Raw genomic sequence first — 25,273 nt, 5'->3', positions numbered from 1 at the left:
GCGGGACGGCCGTTGTGAGCTCAGTGTTGCGGGCCTGGCCTTGCGCTGGACCGAGCCCGCGGGGTGCGGGCCCGGGGGCCGAGGCCGCGCGCCGCGAGGGCGAGCCGCCACCCCACGCTGCGAGTCCTAAAGGCGAGCCCGCGGGACCCGGCCGCTCCCTCTAGGCCACGCCCCAGCCTGGGAAGATGGAGGGAGACCAGCGGACCAGTCCGCCCACCCGGGGCCTGCTTCCCGACGGCCACTTGGTCCTGTGGACGCTGTGCTCCGTGCTGCTGCCGGTGCTGATCACCTTGTGGTGTAGCCTTCAGCGCTCGCGCCGGCAGCTGCATCGCAGGGACATCTTCCGCAAGAGCAAGCACGGCTGGCGTGACACCGACCTGTTCAGCCACCCCACCTACTGCTGCGTGTGCGCGCAGCACATCCTGCAGGGAGCCTTCTGCGACTGCTGTGGGCTCCGCGTGGACGAGGGCTGTCTCAAGAAGGCGGACAAGCGCTTCCAGTGCAAGGAGATCATGCTCAAGAACGACAGCCGGGCCGCAGATGCCATGCCTCACCACTGGATCCGCGGCAACGTGCCCCTGTGCTCTTCCTGTGTCGTCTGCAAGCAGCTGTGCGGCAGCCAGCCTAAGCTCTGCGATTACAGGTATGGCCTTTGTGAGAGGGTAGGGGGGGATTGTGAGGGGGAGGGAGGGGGGCAGGTTTGCAAACACGGGGTCAAGAGACCTAAATTCAACGCAGCGAATGGCCTGAATCGCTCACAAGCATCCCTGGCGTTCATGGCAGTTCCATTTAGATAGATGTTGCTTCCCCAGCACCACCCACCCACCCACCCCACCCCACCCCGTTTATGAGACGGGGTCTCCCACAGCCCAGGCTGGCCTCAGAGTCACTGGAGAGCAGAGGAGGACCTCGAACTTTTGATCCTTCTGCCTTTCACCTCTCCAGTGCTGAGATTACAGGCCAGTTCGTGGGGGGCTGGGGTTCCAACTCAAAGGCCCTGAACATGTTACTCATGCACTCTGCCATCTGGACTCCACCACCAACCCACCCCTACCTTCCCACCCCTGCCAGGGCTCTTAATGTTCATCAGAGACCTCTTCATTGCCGCCTGCCTTGTGGCTACTCAGTAGCACCCCATTTTATATCAGGGAAAATGAAGGGCACACGAAGTACCTTTCTGCTCGTCACAAACCAACTGGTTCTTGGTTTGGAACAGTGAAAACGAGGGTCATCCCAAAGCAGCGCTTTACATTTCTTTTTCCTAACACGGCTCTTGGTGTCAGAGTCAAGAATTTGACACAAGGCAAAAAAAAAAAAAAAAGAATATTTCTGCATCTTCTATTAGTAATGCTTATGAGAGGGGTGCACATTGGCAATGGAGTTGCATTATGTGGAGGTCAGAAAACAACTCTGTGGAGTTCCCTTTCCACCACGTGAGTCCTGTGACTCCGGCTCAAGTCATCCGGCTGTTGGGCCTCACCAGCTCCGAAAGGAATGTTTCTTTTGTCGCATCTTCCAGGACTAGTGTCTCAGATGAGTCACCTGAGTTAAACTGAGAATATTTTTATGGCTTCAGCATATACAGTGAAGAGTGCATTTTGCGTGTGGAATGCTGTCTTAAACAGGCGTCTGTGTTGGGGGTTGGTGGAAAGCAGTGCTGCCCTGCAGATCATTTCCTCCGGCTTGTTGAGCAGTTAAAGATAATCTGGGACTGGTTCCCACGACTTCTGACACCCAGCCCTGGGTCAGAGCCTGGTCTGGATCCCACCATGTAAGGGGTTTTATTCCCAACACATAGAAAGTCCCACCCGTATTTTGAGGTGCTGAAGCACAAAGGTGACCCTAGCTGTGGAGTTGCTGTGTGTCTGTGTGGGGGGGTATGTACACATGAGTGTGGATACAGAGACCACAGAGGGTGGCACACGAACACATACACCAGAGCTGAAGTTGTAGGTTGTAAGCGTCCCAGCATGGTACTGGGAATCAAACTCGGGTCCTTTTCCAGATCAGTACACACTCTTTACTGTTGATCCATCTCTCCATCCTCTCTTAAAAAAAAAAAAAAAAACTTCAAGACAGGGTTTCTTTGTGTAGCCCTGGCTGTCCTAGAACTTGCTATGTAGCCCACACTGGCCTCAAACTCAGAGATCCACCTGCCTCTGCCTTCTGAGTGCTGGCATTAAAGGCATGTGTCATCACTGCCTGGCTAAAATTCTTGTTATCTATGAATTTATTGTCCACACTAAAACACATTGAGAGCAGAAAAGAGCAATATTAATAATTATGCCCAAAAAATAAGCTTAAATCAAGATATTCCAAGCCAAGCATATGGTCACCATATTCCTAAATCTGACTTAATTTTAATTGTGTGTGTTGTGAGTCTTTTGCCTGTGTGTATGTCTGCGCATCACACTGTGCTTAGTACCCAGGGAGGCCAGAAGAAGGCATCTGATCTGGAACTAGAGTTACAGAGGGTTGTGAGCTGCCAGATGGGTGCTGGGATCAAACCTGGGTCCTCAAGAGCAGCCACTGCTCTTAACCACTGAGTCATCTCTCTAGTCTCACGTTTAACTTTTCAAAAATGTGTTGGATTAATATACAAAATAGTGTCTCTTTGGTATTTTCACGCATACATGTAACTACTCTTTCATCCTGCTTGCTCTCCTCTGGAAGCCACTCTCCGTGAGTTTTCGTAGAGTCCTGCGTCTACCCCAACCACTGTCTGTCCTTCCCCAGCCTGCCTTTTGCTCTTCTCACTTCTTTTCTCATGGAAGTAAGGGGTTGGATTGCATTTAAAAATTCATTAGCCAGGCGTGGTGGTGCATGCCTTCAGTCCCAGCACTTGGGAGGCAGAGACCGGAGGCTCTCTGTGAGTTCAAGGCCAGCCTAGGCTACATAGTGAGTTGCAGGACAGCCAGTGCTACATAGTGAGACCCTGTCTCAAAAGACAAAGCAAACAAAAAAGAATTCCTTATATTTGGGCTGGAGTGGTGCTCAGTGATTGCACTGGTTGTTTTTCCAGAGGACCCAGGTTCAGTTCGAAGCTCCCACGTTGGGAGGCTCAGAAGTTCAGGGTCATCCTTGGCTACAGAGTTCAAGGCCAGCCTGGGATACATGGGACTGTCTCAATAAATAAATAAATTAAAGACAAACTGACACATTTTTAATAACTATGACAAAGAAGATTTCTGGGTCCATGAATGTGTATGCAGTTATCAGAACCTAATGGAAGGGTCATCAGCTGGCTCAGTGGGTAGACTCTTGCCACCAAGTCTTACAACCTGAGTTCAGTCTCCAGGGCCCACACGGAGGAAGGAAAAACACTCCCAGAAGTGTTCCTCTAACCTCCACAAATGCCTCTCTAACACATAAGTGATGCATTAGAAGATAAATAGATAGGTGGGTAGATGAATATATATGGAAGTCTCTAAAAACTAAAGAAAGATGGATGTGGCCAAGGCTACATGGTAAGACCTTGTCTCAAAGAAAAGAAAAAAAATGGATATAGCCCATAACTAAGTTCACAAAAAAAGCAAAACCAGTTGACCTAATTATCAGAGACCTCTAGATTAAAACAGTAGGGTTTCTTTTTTACCATCAAGGCAAGTTTTTAGGCACTAATGAATAGTACTTAAAAAAAAAAAATGTGTTTAGGGGCTGGGAATGTAGCTTAGTTGGTAGAATGCCTTCCTAGCATGTATGAAGCCCCAGGTTTGATAATGTAGTTGCTGGGAATCTAACCCAGGTCCTCTGCAAGAATAACAAATGCCCCCCCCTCTCATTTGTTTGGTTTGGTTTGGTTCCCCCCCCCCCCCCCCCCCCCGACAAGCTTTCTCTGTGTAACAGTCCTAGGTGTCCTGGAACTCGCTTTGTAGACCAGGCTGGCCTCGAACTCACAGAGATCCGCCTGCCTCTGCCCCCCAAGTGCTGGGATTAAAGGCATACACCACCACCACCTGGTAACAAATGCTCTTAATTGCTGAGCCATCTCCCCAGCCCCTTGTTTTTTTTTAGCACTATAGGTTTTTGTTTTGGAGTGTGGGGGGGGGGGTGGTTTGTCTTATACCAGAACAGCACTCCTGAATAGGAAGTTAAATAGTTAAGTAGATCAGTGTCTCAGTCTTACCTAGCTTAAAAAATTGGTAGTGAAATTTGACCCTTTTCCCCATAAATAAATGTGATGTTCAAGGAAAAATAAATAAAATATAGTAGGTTAGAGTTAGCTGAGCTGGAGATGTAGGTAGGAAGGTAATAGAACATTTGAATATCGTGAATAAGTTCTGAGGTCCATCCCCAGCACTGGAGGAAAATAAAAAATTACCCAAGTTAGGCTTGGTGACACTTGCCTATAATCCCAGCACTCTGGAACCTGAGGCATTAGAATTAAGAGTTCAAGGCTGGAGAGGATCAAATAGCAGCATTTTATCTCAAAACAATAATGCCATATACAATAGTAGTTAGCTGAACGCCACCGGTAGATGGGTGTGTTCACATCAACTGTATAACCACCTATTACAGTTTCTGACGTTGAAAGCCGGTATTTATAAATGGCATGAGCAAGTTGTGTTGTCATTGTCTCCAACACATGGTACAGGTATCTATTTTTAGCCATCAATAGAACTCTTGAGTAAACAGTAATTACTTGACAAATCTCAACATCCAAAAGGAAAAAAAAAAAAAAACACTTTTAAAATCAAACGCCAAGAGTTCACATCTGACAGAAAAGTGTTTATTCCCTCCTTTTTAAATGAGTTAATTCTGTCCTTCTCTGGTGGCCTGCATTTGCTCAGTCAGATCTGTCTTATCTGTGAGTGGATTAAATAGCTTAGCAGATTAATAATAGAAAGCCTGAGTCTTGCCAACACTGTTCCTGCCTGTCGTTGGCACTGGTACCCAACACAGAGGCAAATCTGGATACACGAGTTCTATCTTTGTTTCAGAGGCAGACATGGAACTGTTTGTCAGCTCCTAAAAGTAGGATGCTCTACTTTCTACACACAAGGAGAAAATTGCCAAACCACATCTGAGGAACTACAGATGTCATGAACAGGTTTACACTAAAGCACACACATTTCTAACACGTACAGCTGTTGTTTTAGATTGACCTTGTTAGGGGCTTGTACCTGCAGGTGTCTACCATGTTACAAAATTGCCCTGAGAAATTATTTGTGCATTTTTAAAAGTATGGTCATAGGGAGTATATGTTTGTGCAGTGTTTTTACTACATTTATTTGTGTGTGGATACACTGTTTTAACTTTTGACACAAGTGTGGTTTGTGGACTAGGAACGCCGGTTTAAAATAAATTGACAGCTGTTTCTTCTTTCCTCAGGTGCGTTTGGTGCCAGAAAACAGTCCATGATGAGTGCATGAAGAGCAGCTTAAAGAATGAAAAGTGTGATTTTGGAGAATTCAAGAATCTCATCATCCCACCAGGTTATTTAACTTCCATTAACCAGATGCGTAAAGACAAAAAGACCGATTATGAAGCGGTAATTAATTTATTTTCTTACAAATTTATTCACTTAAAGTTGGTATGTAAGATAGTTAATTCTTTGTATTTGAGGGGAAAAAGGGGAATTAAGTAAATAAGAGGTTAAGGGGTTTAAAAGGTCATTACGGTAAGCCATAAAACCTTGCCCACAGTCCATCATGACTGCAAACAACTTTAAAGCAGCACTCAGGAGGTCAAGGCAGTAGGACCAAAAGTTCATGGTCAGCTTAGTCTAGATAGCAAGTTCTGGAATGCAGAGCAGAAACTAAGGACCAGGGGCTGGAGAGATGGCTCAGCAGTTAAGAGTACTGGCTGTTCTTTCATAGGACCAGGGTTATAGAGTGAGTTCCAAGACAGCCAAGGCTACACAAAGAAACCCTGTCTCAAAAAACCAAAAAAGAAAAAGAAAGAAAGACTTCTGGCGAGGCATGGTGGCACTTACCTTTAGTCCCATCACTCAGGAGGCAGAGGCAGGTGGATCTATGAGTTTGAGGCCAGCCTGTTCTACAGAGCTAGTTCCAGGATATCCAAGGCCACACAGAAACTCTCTCAGAAAAAAAAAAAAAAAAAGACAGACAGACAGACAGACACTTCTGGTTCAAGCATTTCAGATAAAGGACACTCAACCTATGTAATGTTTCAAGTATTTGAACGTAGCAATTGTGTTGAAAATTATGTGATGAGTGTGATTGTTTTAGAAGCAAAATTAGAAAAATCAATGAAAATGGTTAAGAACACCATTTTCATCTTAATTTTATACTAATCTGATTTAGCAGTAGCATGGACTGCTTTATTAATGAGTTCTTTTAAAGTTTTTTATTCATTTCGTGTATACTCGTGTACTATAAGCACATGTGTGACTCCATGGATACCTGCTCTCACACATACACATTACACTTACACACACACACACACACACACACACACACACACACACACAAAACTGAAAATGAAAATAAAATGTTTTTAAAATGTTAATTACATTTATTTATTTCATGGGGGTGGGGTGTACATGTGCCATAACTTTGGGAATTGGTTCTTTCTTTCTCCCAGTGAGCCCCAGAGATTGAACTCGGGTGTCAGGCTTGGCGATAAGCTTCTACCTGATAAGCCATCTTGCCAGCCCCCACAGTATTAGTCGGAAGTCATTTAGATATGCTTGGATATTCATATTCAAAAGGACTTCTGCTAGGCTGTTGTGATCCACCTGAAGTGGGTTCTGGGAACCACATTCCAATCCTCTTCAAGAGACTCATGAAAATATTGCTTAAAGAATGATAAAGGGGCTGGAGAGATGGCTCAGCAGTAAGAGCACTGGCTGCTTTTCCAGAGGACCCGAGTTCAATTCCCAGCACCCACATAGCAGCTCACACCTGTCTGTAACTCCAGGTCCAGATTATCTGGCACCCTCTGGCTTCTGAGGATACATGCATACATGGCAGATTGATTACATTTAATTTAATTTCTTCAGAATGATGATGTGGAAAGAATACTGGAGCCTGGGAAAGTGGCTCGGTCAGTAAACACTTGCCATGCAAGCCTGAGGACCTGAGCTCAGTCCTCAGCATCTCTTTGTAATCCCTGCCTGAGGAACACAGTACTCCTGGGGCTTGGTGGCTAGCCAGCCTACATAACTGACAATTCCCATGACCTATCGAGATACCTTATTTCAAGAAAGAAGATAGCCTCTCCTGGTGGGTATGTGACCAACACCTTTCATCCCAGCACTTGGGAGGCAGGGGTAGGTTGATCTCTGTGAGTTCCAGGCCAACCAAGGCTATGTAGTGAGACTGTCTCAAAAGAGAGGAAGGAGAGGAGGGGGCTCCTGAGGAAAATATCCGAGGGGGGGGGTCTCACCGTTACGTGGAGACGTATGCACACAAGAAGTCTACATTGAGTAAAAGGTCAAGCTATAAGGTCCTCTGCCATTCTTGGGCTTGTTTCTCATTATTGTGTTGATAGTACTGGTATAATTCTTATTTCAGCGAATTATAGCAGCATTGCTACTAAGGGAAGTTTTCTGTTTGCCATCTCTCAGACACTAACCCCGTTTTGTTCATGTTCATTTTTTAGCTAGCTTCTAAGTTTGGAAAGCAGTGGACCCCATTAATAATCCTGGCCAACTCTCGGAGCGGAACCAACATGGGAGAAGGACTTTTGGGAGAGTTTAGGATCCTGTTAAATCCAGTCCAGGTAACTACAGAGAAAACCTTGCTTCCTGGGTCTCCTTATTTTCAGCTGTTACTTTTCCTGAAAGGCAATGGTTATTGATGCCTGAAGTCACTACCTAGTCACAGGAAAGAATAATAATTATAAAAGATTCAAGTCTTTATATAGAGTAAATATATAATAAAACAAAAACCATATCACCTAGCAATCCCATTCAAGGGACATGAAACCTTATGTCCCACAGAGATTTGGGTCCAGATGTTAGATGGCAGTGTTATTCATAATTGCCTAAAAATGGAACAGCTCGACCGCTCGGCTGGTGAGTGGATAAACAACTTGTGTATTCATAAAGTGGAATACTTTTCAGTGAATGAGAGACAAACTGTGCATGATAACAAGTGAACTTTAAAACGGCACTGCTAAATCAGTCAAGGCTGAAGGGATCAGTCACACTGTATTATTTTATTCATGTGACCTATCCAGAAGGACAAATCAATAGAGTGGGGGTAAACTTAACTGCCTGGGGACAGAAATGGGAAATGATTATAAAGGGACCTTGAGACATCTTATTTAAAAAAAAAAAAAAATGTTGTAAACTGGATTATTATAGTAGTTGCACAAACCAAAATCAACTACTTTTTCATTTTTACAGAGGAATTTTTTTTTTGATAAGTAAATTATACCTTGATTTTTAAAATGAGGGGAGGCATGCCATGAGAACTGAATATACATGATCCAGGGATAATGGCATGTTCCTATAATCCCAGTACACAGGAGGCAGAAGCAGGTGGATTTTTAATTTCAAGGCCAGTCCAGTCTACACAGTAAGATCCTCTCTCAAAAACATTTATTTATTTATTTATTTATTTACTTTTTGATTTTTCGAGACAGGGTTTCTCTGTGTAACAGCCCTGGCTGTCCTGGAACTCACTCTGTAGACCAGGCTGACATCGAACTCAGAGACATCTGCCTGCCTCTGCCTCCTGAGTGCTGGGATTAACAGAGTACACCACCACCGCCCGGCTCAAAAACACATTTTTTTAGAAAAAGATTGTGTGACTATGCTAGCAGGTAACAATCCATTTTGTAGTGATCAAAAATGTAATTGCTTTTCCTTCTGTAAGTGTAAAATGTAAAGAACATTTTCATATTGAAGTAGTAACCCAATGATAAAGTAACTGCCTAACATGCAAGACCCCAGATCCAGTCCCTAGCACCAAAAAGGGAAAATACCATTAACAGTAAGATGCACAAATTTGCATTTCCTCAAAGATGTAAATATTTTCTCCCTTTGGAATATAGCCTCATAATTCCAAACCCAGGGACGAAAGTAGCTTAACAGGTAACTTGGTGATTTATCTAGTTGAGAGATTGTCCCTGCATTTGGATTACTCTAAACTATACCACAGAAGTCACCTGTACAGAGGGCATTAGTCTCTTAAGTATTTTCGTGTGTCAGTAAATATTTACAGATATTCGGAGTCCTTACATTTCAGGTCATAGTGTATTTTTCAAAATTAATTAGTTTCTAGAAATTTGCACTAGTTTTGTTTTTAAAGCATAAAGTACAGAATACTAGCTAAAGGTGAGCTTACCACGCTCTAGTTTGATGTGAATAGAAAGGAATCAAATGGTATTGTAGACTTAGACTCTCTGCAGAATCACGGGCAGCTGACTTACCCTCCTGGGCCTGTGTCCTAGTCAGTACAATGAGGCCAGTTCCTCCTTTGTAGGTCAGTGGACTGGATGGGAATAGGAATATTCCTATAGGGGATCTGGCCTGTCTCGGGAGCTGTCAGAGGAGACAGCTAATAGCCAGCACTACTGCTCAGCTGCTGCTCTGTTCATCTGCAGGAAGGACAGCGTGGAGTGAACATGGTCTTTCTCTTGTTCTCTTATTCTCAGGTGTTTGATGTAACTAAGACGCCCCCGATCAAAGCCCTACAGCTGTGCACTCTTCTTCCTTATCACTCAGTTCGAGTCCTTGTCTGTGGAGGGGACGGCACTGTGGGCTGGGTCCTCGATGCAGTTGATGAAATGAAGATTAAGGTATCTGTCTTTAAGAACTACTCTAATGGGGGCTGATGATGCAGTAGAGCACTTGCCTAGCATGTGTAGGTTCAGTTCCTAGCACCACCCCCAGAAAGAATGAAAGGAGCAGGTGACTACTAGAAGATGAAGCCAGTTAGGAATGAAACACTGAGATTCAGGAGTTACTACAACCTACAGTTGTTTTATTTTTGTCTTTGTTGCTTTAGTCTTTAAATTTTACGAAATACCATTGTGCTACAAATAATCTAACGAGAAAAATCTGCAGTACATCTTCTCTGTTCTAGGGACAAGAAAAGTACATTCCACAGGTTGCAGTCTTACCCCTGGGAACAGGCAACGATCTGTCCAATACCCTGGGCTGGGGTACAGGCTATGCTGGAGAAATCCCGGTTGCACAGGTCTTAAGGAATGTAATGGAAGCAGACGGAGTCAAACTAGACCGGTAAGTTACACTGTGCTGGCAAGTCTGTCACTTGATTTGTTGAAATGAAGACTTGCGTAGCTATAAAATTCACTGATGTTGGACAGGCATGCTAACTCATACCTGTAAGGCCAGCATTTGGGAGATTGAAGCAGGAGAGAATTGCCATGAATTTGAGGCCAACCTGGGCCATCCAGTTAAGAACCTGTCTCAAGAAACCAAAAACATGGGCTGGAGAGATGGCTCAGTGGTTAAGAGCACTGGCTGCTCTTCCATAGGTCCTGAGTTCAATTTCCAGCACCCACATGGTGACATCTATAATGGGATTTGATGCCCTCCTCTGTCGTGCAGGCATTCATGCAGACAGACACTGTGTGCTTAATAAATAAATAAATCTTAAAAAAAAAGAAAGAAACCAAAAACAATTTAAATGTAATTTAAGTGGAAAGAACTAACTACTTATAACAGATTTTGATGTCTTGTTCTTGGTATTGTAAATAGTTCAGTTATAAATTTGCACACTTAGATGTGGGTACGTCCTCAGATGCTTTAAAATGGCATTGAAATTTTCATGTCAGCTTATCTAGAATATAGGCTTTGGTTAAAAGTACTCTTTTTTTTTTTTTTTAACTTCTGTTTTTTAGATGGAAAGTGCAGGTAACAAACAAAGGATACTACAATTTAAGAAAACCCAAGGTACGTTTTTAGTGCTTCGGTTGTGAGCAGTTTGGCAAATGCACACAGTGTCTGTGGCCCACCATTCCAGGCGGGTAGGACGGAGAGACCTGGTATCTAAAGGGAGCTGGGTTCGGAGCAGAACCCCCAGTGCCTGCCTTGCTCGCTGGACTGCTGGTTCTGGTTGTTTGGTTTGGTTTCTGTTGGCTTGTATTTGGGAGGTGCTAAATGAATACTCTGCCACTGAACCACATCCCCACCCCCAAGCTGGACTAGAAAATGTGCTGTGGAAAAGAACATTGCCCAGGTGCACTTAGTTCTGCCCTGGCAGATCAGGTTAATTTAGACCAGCAAAGGCACACAGGATTTCCCACACACAGGTGAGGCATGTCTGTAAAGAGCAAACATTACAGCGATAATAGAGAAGTATGTATTTACTGAGGATCAAAGTCAGGATCTCATGCATGCTGCCCAAGCATTCTGCTACTGAGGTACCCGTAAACCCAATCTGTATTTTAAGAAAATATTCTGAGATGATGTGACCAAAGCTTACAGACACAAGGAGAGCCTTGAGGACAATTCAGAGACTTTATTTTCAGTTTAAAGGCATTTTAAAGTCAGACCAACCAAGCAAGACTTGGCAACTGATGGCCACAAGAGGAAGAAAGCAGATACATAGCTCTAGATTTCTAGTTTTTATGATTAGATATGTGGAAATGATGTTAACCAGTAAAATAAGGAGTCTGGGGCTTGGCGTGAAATGAAATGAGTTGTTTGTCATGGTGACTCAAATGACTGGGGTATTGAGTAAGAGACTGGAGGTTTGTACTTTTTGCTCAGGTGTGAGATCAGAGCTAGACATGTAGACTGAAGAATTCAGGCTGAATTGGGAAAAAACAAACTAAGAGAATAAACAGTTAAGACCCAAAGAATCTGAAAGTTACAGAGAAGGTACAGAACAAGTACTGTGAAAACACATTATTAAAAACATCCTGCATAGAAAATGCAGAGCAGCAGATCAAAAACACCAATGACAACCAATGTTGGAGAGGATGTGGAGCAAAGGGAACACTCCTCCACTGTTGGTGGGAATGTAAACTTGTACAACCACTGTGGAAATCAGTATGGCGGTTTCTCAGAAAATTAGGAATCGAACTACCTCAAGACCCAGCCATCCCACTCTTGGGCATATACCCAAAGAATGCTGATACATACCATAAAGATACATGCTCAGCTATGTTCATAGCAGCACTATTTGTAATAGCCAGAACCTGGAAACAACCTAGATGCCCATCAACGGAAGAATAGATGAAAAAAATGTGGTACATATACACAATGGAGTACTACTCAGCAGAGAAAAACAATGAAAGCATGAAATTTGCAGGCAAATGGATGGAACTAGAAAAAATCATCCTGAGTGAGGTAACCCAAACCCAGAAAGACAGTTATGGTATGTACTCACTCATTGGTGGATTCTAGATATAAAATGAACAATCAGACCACAACCCATAGAACCATAGAGGCTATATATATAGCATGGAGGTCCCTAGGACGACTGTGGCATATAATAAATTTCAGTTTTACTCAATTATTGAAAAAAAAAAAAAAAAAAAAAGAAAATGCAGAGCAGCTGGGCGGTGGTGGCACATGTGTTAATCCCAGCACTCCGGAGGCAGAGGCAGGCGGATCTCTGTGAGTTCAAGGCCAGCCTGGACTACAGATCAGTTCCAGGACAGCCAGGGCTGTTATATAGAGAAATCCTGTCTCAAAAAAGAAAATGCAGAGCCATTCCAAATTGGGAGGTCTGAGATACGGCATGCTGAGTAGAAATGGAAGGTGGGAGTCATGTCTGTAGTTATTAGCCCACAGCTTCACTGGCAGTTCATGATAGTCTGAAAAGTAACTACAGAAAGTATCCATTTTCAACAAGAGTTGGGACTAAGGTTGACTGTGGGTGGCACAGCTGGTAGCGTCACTGTCGGTTCCTCTCTCCCAGGAGTTCACAATGAACAACTACTTCTCTATTGGACCCGATGCCCTCATGGCTCTCAATTTTCACGCTCATCGTGAGAAGGCGCCGTCTCTGTTTTCCAGCAGAATTCTTAACAAGGTGTGTGGGATAAAATAGCATTTCCTGCTTATCACCGAAGGTACAGTAAAAATCAATAGTTCAATTCTTAGACTCTTAGTTCAGCTCTTAGACTCAGATCAGACTGACTCATGGAAACATTTACGTGCTCTGTTTTGTATAGGATTTCTAATTAAGATCCATAAATATATTTTGTTAACTATAACGAGAGTTTTAAAATTAAAAGTTGGGATAGTTTACTTAGATGGAAGTTAATTGGAATATGTTAAAGTATATCTTAAAGAACTAAAAGAAATTCTAGGGAAAATAAGTTTTTGGTTAAGTCACTAATAGAGAAGTACATTCTGTTGGCTTAGGAAAGCTCCACGAGGCAGATGAGGTAAGAAAAGGAGCATTTGTTCCCATGGCTCTTAGCGGAAGTCATCACTCCAGTTCCTAGCATAGCTGATCCCTTTGATAGTAGTATTGTTTGGTTTGCTTTGCTTTGCTTTGCTTTGGTTTCTGGGCACAGGGTTTCTCTGTATAACAGATCTGACTGTCCTAAAACTCAGAGATCCACCTGCCTCTGCCTCCCAAGTGCTGGGATTAAAGGTATTGGCCATCCACGCTTGGCTGTTTTTGTTTTTGTTTGGTTTGTTGTTATTGATTCTGGATTTTTTACTTATTTACTTTACTTTTTTTTTTTTTTTTTTTTTGAGACAGAGTCTCTCTGTGTAGTTCTGGAACTCACTATGTAGTCTAGACTGGCCTTAAACTTACAGGGACCCACCTGCCCTTTGCTGGGATTAAAGGTGTGCTCCACCATACCTGGTCACTGTTTTTAAAGTGACTTTTGACTGTTAAAAATAATGCAAATTAGTTGTTTCCTTATTTCTGTTTTAGAAATAGTTGAAATTTCATACTAGGTTGGGGGGTGGGGGTGTCTTTGTGACCTTCATGGACAGCAGAGAGATGAGCTTCGGGAGACAAGAAGGCAGTTCTGCACAGCATGACTCAGGAGCCGGTGTTGGTTCAAACTTCAGGAGTCTGAGCCCAAGTGGTTTATTTTAAACATATTTAAGCCCAGGACAATTTGGTGCAAACTATTCTGCTGATAATTAACTCAATCCCTCAGGTACAACAAAGCATACATACATCTCCTTGAGGAACAAGGTAAGCTAAACACACACCAGACGTGACTCCATCAAAACTCTTTGTAAAGTCCATAAAGATGGGTTCTGTAGATTGACTGAGAAGAACAAGCTTATGATAGGGTCTGGGGGAGGATCTGGTGCCAGAAAAATCTCTGGCCACACGGTAGTACAAAGGTCACCAGGCTAGAAAGCTTTAGCCTTCTGGGCAAAGAACAAGTTTTGCATTCACTTGTTCCCTGAAGGAACAACCCTGTGTGAATGTCTGTGAACACAAAGATCTCCATGCCCCTAAAGCTCCTCTCTTTTTATTTTTTAAAGAGAATAAAGTGTGGTTGTAATAGAGGCCAAGGCTGAATGCAGTGTGTACGTGGCTAGTCTAGCTATTATGGACAAGCATAACAGAACTGTAAGATTAGCTAGCAGAGGACCAAGAAAAGGAAAACTGCCATCTTAACCGTGATGGTCATTCAGAGGTCACTTGAGATATTCTGTTTCTCTCTCTCTCTTTGACATTTGTTTTTTCAAGACAGGATTTTTCTGTGTAGTGGTAATCCTGGCCTCAAATTCTTAGAGATTTGCCTGCCTCTGCCTCCTGAGGGCTAGGATCAAAGGCGTGCGTCACCACCCATCATTGTTTATACAGGTCATCAATTCGACCATTGATATTATGAGAGAAATCTGACACATTAAGCAACACGTGCCTGGAAATTATTGGCAGGCACCAAGATTATACTTGAGCAAAAATAATCTATGGCAGCTGTATTTTGTTAACTTCTGCTAATATTTTTGCTGTTGTATTATAGTTTTATAAATCATACAGGCCATTTTTGAAATCTCTCTTAGTATTCCAGTAATCACTCCTGGGACTGGTAATAAAAACAGACATTGTAGCAGCAGCCCTTACAGGATCCAATAGATGCAAAAAATCATCACAATTTCCAGGAGAGCTCTCTTTCACAGACACTAGTTCCCTTTTGATGATAGTAATAATAATAATAATAATAATAATAATAATAATAATAATAAGAAGAAGAAGAAGAAGAAGAAGAAGAAGAAGAAGAAGAAGAAGCAAAAGCAGAAGAAGCAGCAGCAGCAGCAGCAGCAGCCCCGCCACCAAGGGGGTAGTTGAGATGGCTCAGTGGTTAAGGGCACTGGGTGCTCTTGCAGAGGACCAGGGATTGATTCCCAGCACCCACATGACAGCTCACAACCCTCTCTAACTCTAGTTCCAGGGAATCAGGTGTCCTCTTTTGATTTCCACAGGAACTAAGCACACATGTGGTGCATAGACATAAATTCAGGCAACACACCCATCCACAGAACATAAAATCTTTTTAAAAGTAATGTTACTAAGACAATAAAGGTTGCTCTTTATACAGTTGGCAACTTCAGATCTTCTATCAACCCTTCTATGTTCAAAAGTGTTTATACAGTGTTTGCTAGATTTATATGCATTTTCCTTAAATAATTTGGAGAACTAGGAAAAAAAGAATTTTCTTACTTCAACATAATCTTATAAAATACACTTTTTGGATAACTCAGGAGGCAATGCTGTTTAAACACAAAGCATCCCAACCATATCCCACATTCCCTCTGAAAACAGACTAGTTAAACAAAAAATAATGGGCTTTATTGTCACCTTCTAAAGAGAAGGGTGATTCTGTAATTCTAACAGAGTAAGAGGCCTGAGGCAGGAGAATCACAAGTTGAAGGCCAGTCGACTACATAGCAAGACCTACCAGAGGAAAAAAGGAGGGCCTGGGCACGTTGCTCAGTTGGAAGAGCCCTTATATGGTTTGCGTGTAGCCCTGGGTGTAACCCCCAGCACCTCATGAGCCCCGGTGTGGTGACAACCAACCATCTGCAGTCTCAGCCCCCAAGAGGATTCAAACTTAGTATCAAATTCTAGGCCAGCCTGGGCTACATGAGACCCTATCTCCAAAGAGAGAGACAATTAACATCGCATGTGTCATGGCCACAGTTCACCTAGACTTCTCCTACCACAGCTGCATGATAAAGTGCAATGTTGAATGGGTGTTAAAGGGTGTGAAATCGGGGTGCCTGTCCGAGGCATCTCTGTTTTTCTGTCCCTCAGTGTCCAGGCCAGAATGGGAAACAGTGGCTTATGGCGTAGCAGGAGCTTTGCTACAGTGTCTTCTCGATGCTTTAATGCTGTATTTTGTCCATTTTCGTAGGCTGTTTATTTATTCTATGGAACTAAAGATTGTTTAGTGCAAGAATGTAAAGATCTGAATAAAAAAATTGAGGTAAGCTACTAATGTCTTTTCTAGAGGCTTGGGTGTTGTCTGGATTCTTAAGTTCTTTAACAAATGCTGTTTTCTGTAAACATACTTCATTCATGGATATTGAGTGTTCATGGATATCAAGTGCCAGACACTTGGCTAAGGTCTGTGTTTGTTCGTTATGTATTTGAGTGTTTCCCCTGCATATATTTAAGTGTACCACTTGTGTTCCTGGTGGCTCAAAGAGGGGGGCACCAGATCCCCTGAGGTAGAATGCAGGACAGTTGTAAGCTGCCATGTGGGTGCCTGGGAACTGAACCTAGGTCTTCTGTGGGAGTAGCAGGTACCCTTAACCAATGAGCCATGTCTTGATGGCCTCCTCAACATGAATTCATGTTTTAAATGATACCTCTTACATATTAGAGCAAGTAAAAATGTATAAACAGTAAAAATAGGACATTGTTGATTGTGTATTGCTACACACCCCTAATATCACATATAGCAGTCTTGTGTATCTTGTTTGCTTCTAGAAAAAGTCTGTAATAGTTAATAACAACAACAAAGACATTAATTAGAGAAACCGAAAGCTATTGTCAAATAAGGGGAGGAATGATAAACATCTTGGGAAAAGAATGGACCACATGAGCCTGCAGTAGGGAGCCTAATACACTGGCCCCAGAAAGCTGCGGCCATCCAGCAAACCCTTAGCTGAAAGCCTCCGAAAAGCTACCCAGCAGGGAAGGAATTGCAAGATTCTCCATGAAAGTTTTATTGAGTATGGTTCTGGGGGTCAAACCCAGAGCCTACAGAGCCCAGATGCTTGTAAGAGAGCTTCAATGCAGAACATGGCTTGCAGGAAGGGAGAGAGCAAGAGCCAAGGCTAAAGACAGACAGACAGAGGCCAGCCATGGGGTGTCATACCAGCCTGTTTGGAACTTGAGTTCTGCCTCGGGTGCCAGGGTAAGCCGGTGAAGGCTTGTAATGAGGGAGTGATGTCTTGCTTTGTGCCAGCTGATGTAATGAGAGGGGAATGAGGACGGAGTACACAGCCTGTTAGAAAGATTTACAGAGGAGGTAGTGGGTTCCACAGAATACTGTCAGCAGTGCAAGACAGAGGAGTGTCATCTGGTTTCCTACTGATTGGCAGTGGAGAACACACATAGATAGTGCCAGGCTCCTGGTTTAGGAATGTAAGGTGCCATACTGCTTTCTCTGTTTTGTACAGAGCAAGGTGCCCAAGTAACTCGTCCCAGGGGGATCTGAAGCCCTCTTCTGACCTCCCTCGGCACCAGGCATGCAGGTGGAACACAGACATATTTGTAGGTATTCACACAACACATAAAATGTTTAAATATATAAATCTTTTTTTCCATTTTCAAGACAGGGTTTCTCTGTGTAGCTTTTGGAGCCTGTCCTGGAACTCACTTTGTAGATTAGGCTGGCCTCAAACTCACAGAGATCCATCTGCCTCTGCCTCCTGAGTGCTGGGATTAAAGGCATGCGCCGCCACTACCCAGCATAAATCTTTAAAATAATGGCAGGGTAGTAGGGATTGGGAAAAAAAGAACGTTGTTGATAACATGATTAAAAACTGTTCCACTTGGGACTGAATGGATAGCTCAGTTGGTAAAGGGCTTGTAGTGCAAGTGAGGACCATAATTCAGTCCCCAGAACCCAAGTTAAATACGAGCCAGGCAGTGACACTCCCAGAAACCAACGTGGATAGCACCTGGGGAGTGACACCTGAGATTGACCTCCACACACGTGTGTGCGCACACACCAGGAATAAACTAATTAAGAAGTGATTCCATGGGCTGGAGAGATTGCTGAGAAGTTAAGAGCACTTGACTGATCTTGCAGAGGTCTTGAATTCAGTTCCTAGCACCCACATGGTAGCTCACAACAACTGTCTATAATGAGATCTGATGCCCTCTTCTGGTATATATAAAGACAGCACTCAAGTACATAAAATATATGAGTAAATAAGTCTTTTTTAAAAAGAATTCATTTCGCCGGGCAGTGGTGGCACACACCTTTAATCCCAGCACTTGGGAGGCAGAGGCAGGCGGATCTCTGTGACTTCAAGGCCAGCCTGGTCTACAAGGCGAGTTCCAGGAAAGGCACAAAGCTACACAGAGAAACCCTGTCTGGGAGAAAGAAAAAAAAATTCATTTCATTGTATAAAGAGAAGGAACAGGCAGGTTGCCTTCAATTTGAGGGGTTATCTTACCCTCAGGCATGCCGCACATCTGTGAATATGCATATTAAGTTCCACGTAGACAGGTGTGGAAATAGGGTGCCCTGTAGTAACTAACTACTTACATTTCTTTAAAGCTAGAACTGGATGGTGAGCGAGTTGAACTGCCTAACTTGGAAGGTATTATTGTTCTGAACATTGGATACTGGGGCGGTGGCTGCAGACTGTGGGAAGGAATGGGAGATGAGACTTACCCTCTAGCCAGGTATGTCCATTTGATTGGTTTGGGAATGTTTGGTTTTGACAAGGTCTCCCTGTGTAAATCATGTTACTCTCGAACTCAGTCTTCCCGAGGCAGCCTCCCTAGAGCTGGATTACAGTTGTTAAGCACTACAGCCAGTTGTAGTCTGGGTTCCTCACTCTGCTTCGAAGTGATCCGATTTTTGTTATTTTTTGTTTTAGTTTTGTTCTTTTCTAGACAGGATCTCACTGTGTAGCTCTGATGTCCTAGCACTCACTCTGTAGACCAGGCTGGCCTTGAACTCACAGCCTCTGCATCCCAAGTGCTGGGATTAAAGGTGTGAGTCACTACACCCAGCCTTCTGGTTTTTGTTTGGTTGATTTTTTGGGTTTTTCATTTTGTTTTGTAAACTTTTACGTTTCCCTCAGGCTTTCATTTCTGTATATGTTAATGTAGACATTAATAAGTTGATGGAGTGCGTGTGCTGGTGCCGCATGCCTTTAATCCAATAAATAAATAGATAAGTTGATGGCCCACCTTATTAAAAGAGTAACTGCTTTCTGTGGATGATTTGATTTGATTGCACTCTGTAATCCATATCTTCTTATTCCAATGTTAGGCATGATGATGGTTTACTGGAAGTAGTTGGAGTGTATGGGTCTTTCCACTGTGCTCAAATCCAAGTGAAACTGGCCAACCCTTTTCGAATCGGACAAGCACATACAGTGCGGGTAGGTAACCGCTGTTTCCAAGCCCGGATGTGGAGAAGACAGCATGAATCTGTCACTTCCTCTAACCTCTAGAGACTGTAGCAGGGTGTGCAGGAGCCGGCCAGCTAAAGAAAGAAAATGCCCACTGGAAACAAATCCCCAGACAGTATTTTGGGAGATTCAGATGAATTTTTGTTTAAGTCAAAGGTTGAGGACCTGTAGGAGATAGTGGGAGATGGGAAAACTTGCATGTAGTCTCTAGAACTGACATTTTCCTAATCACTTCCTGGTTTCAGCTGATTCTGAAGTGTTCAATGATGCCGATGCAGGTAGATGGGGAGCCGTGGGCCCAGGGACCCTGTACTGTCACCATCACACATAAGACACATGCTTTGATGCTCTACTTCTCTGGAGAGCAGTCGGATGATGACATCTCCAGCACTTCCGATCAAGAGGACGGAAAGGAAGCCGAGTAGAAGGATGAGCTGAAGCAGCATCTGCTCAAACCAGGAGACACGTGTCGGCCACAGGAAGTACTGTCAGCACTCCAGTCTTCGTTTCCTTCCTAGTGTAGTGGGTGTGTAAAGAGCATTTCCACAGCTAGACCTGAGTGTCACAAACACATACTCATCTGCGAGACACTCTGGTCGTTTATTACTAACTGAAAAAAAAACACAAAGTTGCACGAAGATGAAATGTTCCGCCTGACTGGATGTTTTAAGACGGGCTTGCTCTGCAGGATGCACTGTCAGAGTGACATGTTTGATAGACAGGGTGTGGGTGAAAAGATCCTTCCCCCCTTAGTTTCTGATACGCTGACAACACAGCCTGGGAGAAATGAACTCGCTTTTCGAACTGTCGTGGTTAACACTGGGCTTTCCCTGCAGTGTGCTTCCTGAGATTTCCCACACCCCACACCAAATGGACCCTACCTTCTGATCTCTAGGAGCCCCTGAGGAGAAAAGGGAAAGAGAGATGATACTTAGAATTTTCACAGTAGTGTATTTTCTATCATCATTTTTAGGCCTCTGGGTATTAATGACCATACTGAGCTGAAATGAAAAAATCTTTTTTTTTTTTTAATTGTTTTTGTTTGTTTGGACAGTACTGGGGATTGAACCTGGGTCCTCTAGAAGGAAGTCTAGACAAATGCTTTACCATGGAGCTACACTCCTAGCACGTATACATATATTAGGTGGATGAATCTAAGGTAAGATTTAGAGCACTTTGGATTGGAAGCTCTATCATTCACCAGCTTCTCTATTGATTAAAAGATGGTGTTGACAATGGGGAAAAAATACGTATAAGGGAAACTTCTGAGTTAGATTACTTAGTCAAAAAAAAAAATTCCAGACTGACTGCCTTCACATTGAGTGAGTGGTCTTATGTTGTGAAATACTGTAGGGCTTCAGCAGCATTGCCCTCGGAGAGGGAAGCTCTGTTAAGATGCTTTTATCATATTTATTTCCAAGTGAGAAAGATATATATATATATTTTTAACTTAATTTATTATTAACCTTGAGGCATGATCCTTGTGTTTAGCATTTACACTGGACTGTACAGCTTTATTTAGTGTGTGGTCACATACGTCCTGGTCACAGCCACATAGAACTCTCCCTTGGTTTCCATGGCATATATACTCACCATGCTCATTCCTCAGCCGCTAAAGGGAGGGCACGTGATGAAGAACTTGAGGTGACGAAGCTTTGCTTCATTGCAGCTCCACGGGCTCCCCATTAGAGGGTGCTCTTCTGCTGTTGACAGTGAACTGCGTCTGCAGCTAGCCACACCCAGTGAGCATCTAGTCCCATGGGTTTCTGACAAATGGCATGCTTGCACTTGGTGGTCCTGCATGAATTAATTTCTAAAAGACTAGAATCTATTCCCAAAACCTCCATCTCCCTTTTAATGGTTTATTATAGATCTACAGTCAGTGAATTGCCATAAACTTTGATCTGAGTCACCTTAGGCCTAGACCATGTTTTTGGAAGGACAGCTTAGTAATGTCTATTAGTGAGTACATTATCTAAAGTAATTTTGCACTACTAAATTAACCTCTTCCACCTGTTCCCAGGTGATGCCAAATTCTATCGTTGAGAGATGTTCCACAAGTCTATCCCCGCTTGCTCAGGCACCTCCTTCACACTGGCTAACTGCAGCCAGTCATGGGTGTGGACTGAGGGTTTGCAGCTTCCCCCTGTGAACTGATCCTGTTTGGAGTGTAATGAAATTCATCCTTAGATTCATGGTCAGGACTGTTAAGATGTCACCCTCCCTCGGAGGCACACTCTTGAATTTACCTGTAATTCATAGTGCTCATTTGTAGTGGAAACAAATCGTTAATTTGGGGCTATCAATCGAAATCATTAGGGAACTCTAGTTAGAGCAGCCTTGTGTCCCCTTCCCATGACACACCGTGTTGTTTTTCTGAAGCCTTAGTCACTCAGATTTCATTGTGTAGCTTTCCCAGTACCGTATCACAACACACACCAGTACTGTTTTACTACAGCTCACACTTTTAGACACTAGTTCACCCAGCATTCCGATAAATGTATAGGCATGTGCCTTGTTTGAATACAATTTGTAAGACTTGGTGTTTGCAAGTTATATATTAGGTAGTGGTAGCTTACCTTACCAGGGGTCTGTACTTCACACACTGGTTCACCATGAGATCCTCTGTTCCGTTTAAAGTTGTCTCAGTAGCAACATAACTTACATGTTCTCAGGAAAAACTATGAACATCTATTTTCACATCTCTTGTCTTTTTCTCCCCTAATACATTCCTGACACCTCATGAGTTTAGTGGCTTAAACACCAAATACCCGGCAGCTCCTCTAGGTCCTTAGACAGGTAGCTTCCAGTGCTTGTTACAGTTCATAGAGTCAGAGGCACTTCTGTCTAGAATAGAAGTTGTCCAGGAGGAAAGTAACTAACTGAATTTCTGTGTTTTAGATTTTCTGTAACTCTTAGCTGTGAACCTATAATGTAGCTGGTATTTATAAAAAATTTGATAGTGAAACTATTTATTTTATTTTTTTAGGGTATGAAAATCTGTAATAGTTGCCTTTTGAACATTTGTGTACCTGGTTGTAACATAGACTGACTCAGAAAAGTTCTTATTTGTGCTGTAAACTGAGTACTTCCACCAGCATGTAAGAAAGAACCATTTTCATCTGTGATAGGAAGTCAGATATTTCTAATGTACACTGTAGGGTTTTCAATTTGCACTGACTAGAAAACTTGAAAGGTTATGTTAATTTGCACATCAGTGTGGACCTAAATATATAATCTGACCAGAAAGGGCAACAGATTAGATGATGGTTTGTGTTACTTTTGTTCAAAATGGTAATACTGATGCACTTTGTATTCAGAAATGCTGTGCTGGGTTGTGTGTGTGTGTGTGTGTGTGTGTGTGTGTGTGTGTGTGTGTGTGTGTGTGTGTGTGTGTTGGGGGGGCTAATTTGGTTTTTGTGACTTTCTTTTTTTAACTTCTGTACAGTTTAGGATAGGGAATGTTAAGTAGATTTGTTTATTATTTAGAATTTTCTTGTTTGGGTTAACTTGGGTTTTTTTAGTCATATTTTAAAAGAAAAATAGTTTTGTTGCTTCATCCCAATCGTGAAGTCACACTCAGCAACAGTACATGCTCTTGCTTTGGCTCACCTTTACAAAGCATGCCCTGTATTTCTAGAAGCCTCAGACCTAGCCACTCTATCTCAGGTATTCTCTGGCCAGGAAGGCCAGGCAGGAGTGGGGGTGAGGGGTGAATTCTCCGCCCAGGCATGGTCATGGGACAGAGGAGCCTCTTTTTGTTAACACCACCCTTGTTTGTACTGGGTAGGTAGTGTATGCTGTTATAATCCCAACACCTGGAGGTGGAGTTCTAGCCCAGCCTGGCCTCAAGTAGAATCTCAAAAAAATAAATAAATAATGGTTTGCATTCTAATCCAGTTGGTGACCTGGCTGTTAACATGAAAATTGGTGGTTCCTGGTGTGAGTGCAGTCTTGAGACTGCTGTGTGGAGTCTTGGAGGAGGGGGAGCTGGTGGGGCAGTGAGCGCCTGCTCTCCACCTCAGTCAGTGCCTCGCAGGAGACTACTGACCTCCCCGCACTGACCTCCCCCCTGCACTGACCTCCCTGCACTGACACACACACCCCACTGACCGCCCCCGCACTGACCTCCCCGCACTGACACCCCCCCACTACCCTCCCCTGCACTGACCTCCCCCTCTTCCTGCACTGACACCCCCCCACCCCACCCCTGCACTGTATTGAGTGACTCATAGGACTTCAGCATGGAAAGCATTTACACTGTTTACAAAACAGTTCTCAGTTGGGTGTGGTAACAGTGTCAGTCATCTTAGAGACAGGCAGGAAGATCTCTGGGTTCAAGGCCAGCCAGCCAGTCAAAGCTACATAAACCCTGCCTCAAAAAACAAGGTTTTTTTTTTTAAACAGGTGTGTGTGTGTGTGTGTGTGTGTGTGTGTGTGTGTGTGTGTGTGTGTGTGTGTGTAGATGTTTTGTCTGCATGTATGTCTACACAGTGATAGTGCCAGGGAGGCCAGAAGAGGGTGTGTGATGAGCTGCAATGTGAGTACTAGGAGTTGAACCCAGGGCCTCTGGAAGAGCAGCCAGTGCCCTTCACCGCTGAGCCATCTCTCCAGCTCAAGATTTTTATTTTTTTATTTTATTTTTTTAAAGGATTTGGAAAGTACTTTCTTTGAAGACTTGGTCACATGGTTGATTTTCTAATTTTTTTTATGCACTTACACTTTCATATTTTTCTGAAAATACTCTTTTGGGGGACTCAGTTGCCACTTGGGATAGTCGCTTGGCCGGGTCCCAGCTTTCAGTGGCACTTTTGTTGCACATAAAATCCAAACAGCCTCTGCTCCTTGTGTTGTGACTGTAGTGTGGAAATTATCTGTGTATTCAGTTACTCTATGTACGTACACGCACGTTTACTCCGATGCCCCGAGCTGTGTAGTGAGGATGAGGTTTACTGGTCTCAAAAGGGTTTATCCCAAAATTCCAAGGAAAGCATGTTAAAAAGTCAAGTTTTAATACAAACATCGGCAAGATTTAGCACTCTTCAAATATAGATTATAGTCTGCCCAGGAAGTATGTAATGGTGGTACTAATGCTAGACCAAGGGCGTTTCCTCAGTCCCCATAAAGATAACCTGGATGTTAAGGATACTCCCATCAGAGGAGATGCCAGCACAGAACACATTCAACAAGAAAGGAGCCCTGATCTCTTTGGTGACTGACATAGAATGTTGAAACAGGGAGAGCTGGGATGTTAGATTGTTTTCCTAGTTTTTTCTGGCATTGTCCAAGCAAGATAGCTCTCCGATTGAATGGACGGATTTGACAGACTAAGAAAAATGCAGGGCTAGATACGGCACCGCATGTCTTGGATGGCAACTGCCTCGTACATCTTCTCGTAAATTCAGGGTTCCACTAGTACTCCTCACAACTTGATCCGCTTGAATGATCCCTGTGAATAGATTGGCCCTCTGTTCTGTGAGTGTGTTCTGTGCAAGTTCAGAGCAGCCTAGCTAGGTCCTCAGTGCTCTCTCACGAGAGAACTTCCCTCTGAACCCTCGGCACTGAGGATAAGGTGCCTGCATCAGAGCAGCCAGCCGGCTTCTCTCACCTTGTCCCCACACTAACCACAGTACTAACATCTGCCGCTGTTAATTACTGCGTCCATTGCAGCTTTGGTTGAGTTGGGTCTGCACCCTGTGGTCACTGCCTACAAACAGAAATATAAATGAGAGCATACAACATGTTGAAAATACGTTTGCTTGTTTTCAAATAAAATGTAAAGTTCAGCACTTAAAAGTT

The 25,273-nt window shown here is 43.4% G+C and overlaps 1 protein-coding gene across 1 annotated transcript; it reads left to right on the top strand.

Annotated features, from left to right (window-relative positions):
- On the top strand, window positions 1-25,273 carry Dgke (diacylglycerol kinase epsilon). Its single transcript, XM_006972021.4, has 12 exons — window positions 1-643; window positions 5,332-5,491; window positions 7,567-7,686; window positions 9,568-9,711; window positions 9,999-10,156; window positions 10,780-10,831; window positions 12,807-12,920; window positions 16,228-16,299; window positions 18,610-18,737; window positions 19,333-19,444; window positions 19,720-23,414; window positions 23,514-25,273. Exons 1-11 carry the CDS (start codon window positions 186-188, stop codon window positions 19,897-19,899), a joined length of 1,698 nt encoding a protein of 565 aa, XP_006972083.1. The 5' UTR covers window positions 1-185; the 3' UTR covers window positions 19,900-23,414; window positions 23,514-25,273.

The sequence above is a fragment of the Peromyscus maniculatus genome, chromosome 8 (genome assembly GCF_049852395.1).
Source record: "Peromyscus maniculatus bairdii isolate BWxNUB_F1_BW_parent chromosome 8, HU_Pman_BW_mat_3.1, whole genome shotgun sequence".
Taxonomy (NCBI): Eukaryota; Metazoa; Chordata; class Mammalia; order Rodentia; family Cricetidae; genus Peromyscus; species Peromyscus maniculatus.
This window is presented reverse-complemented; position numbering and strand designations above follow the sequence as displayed.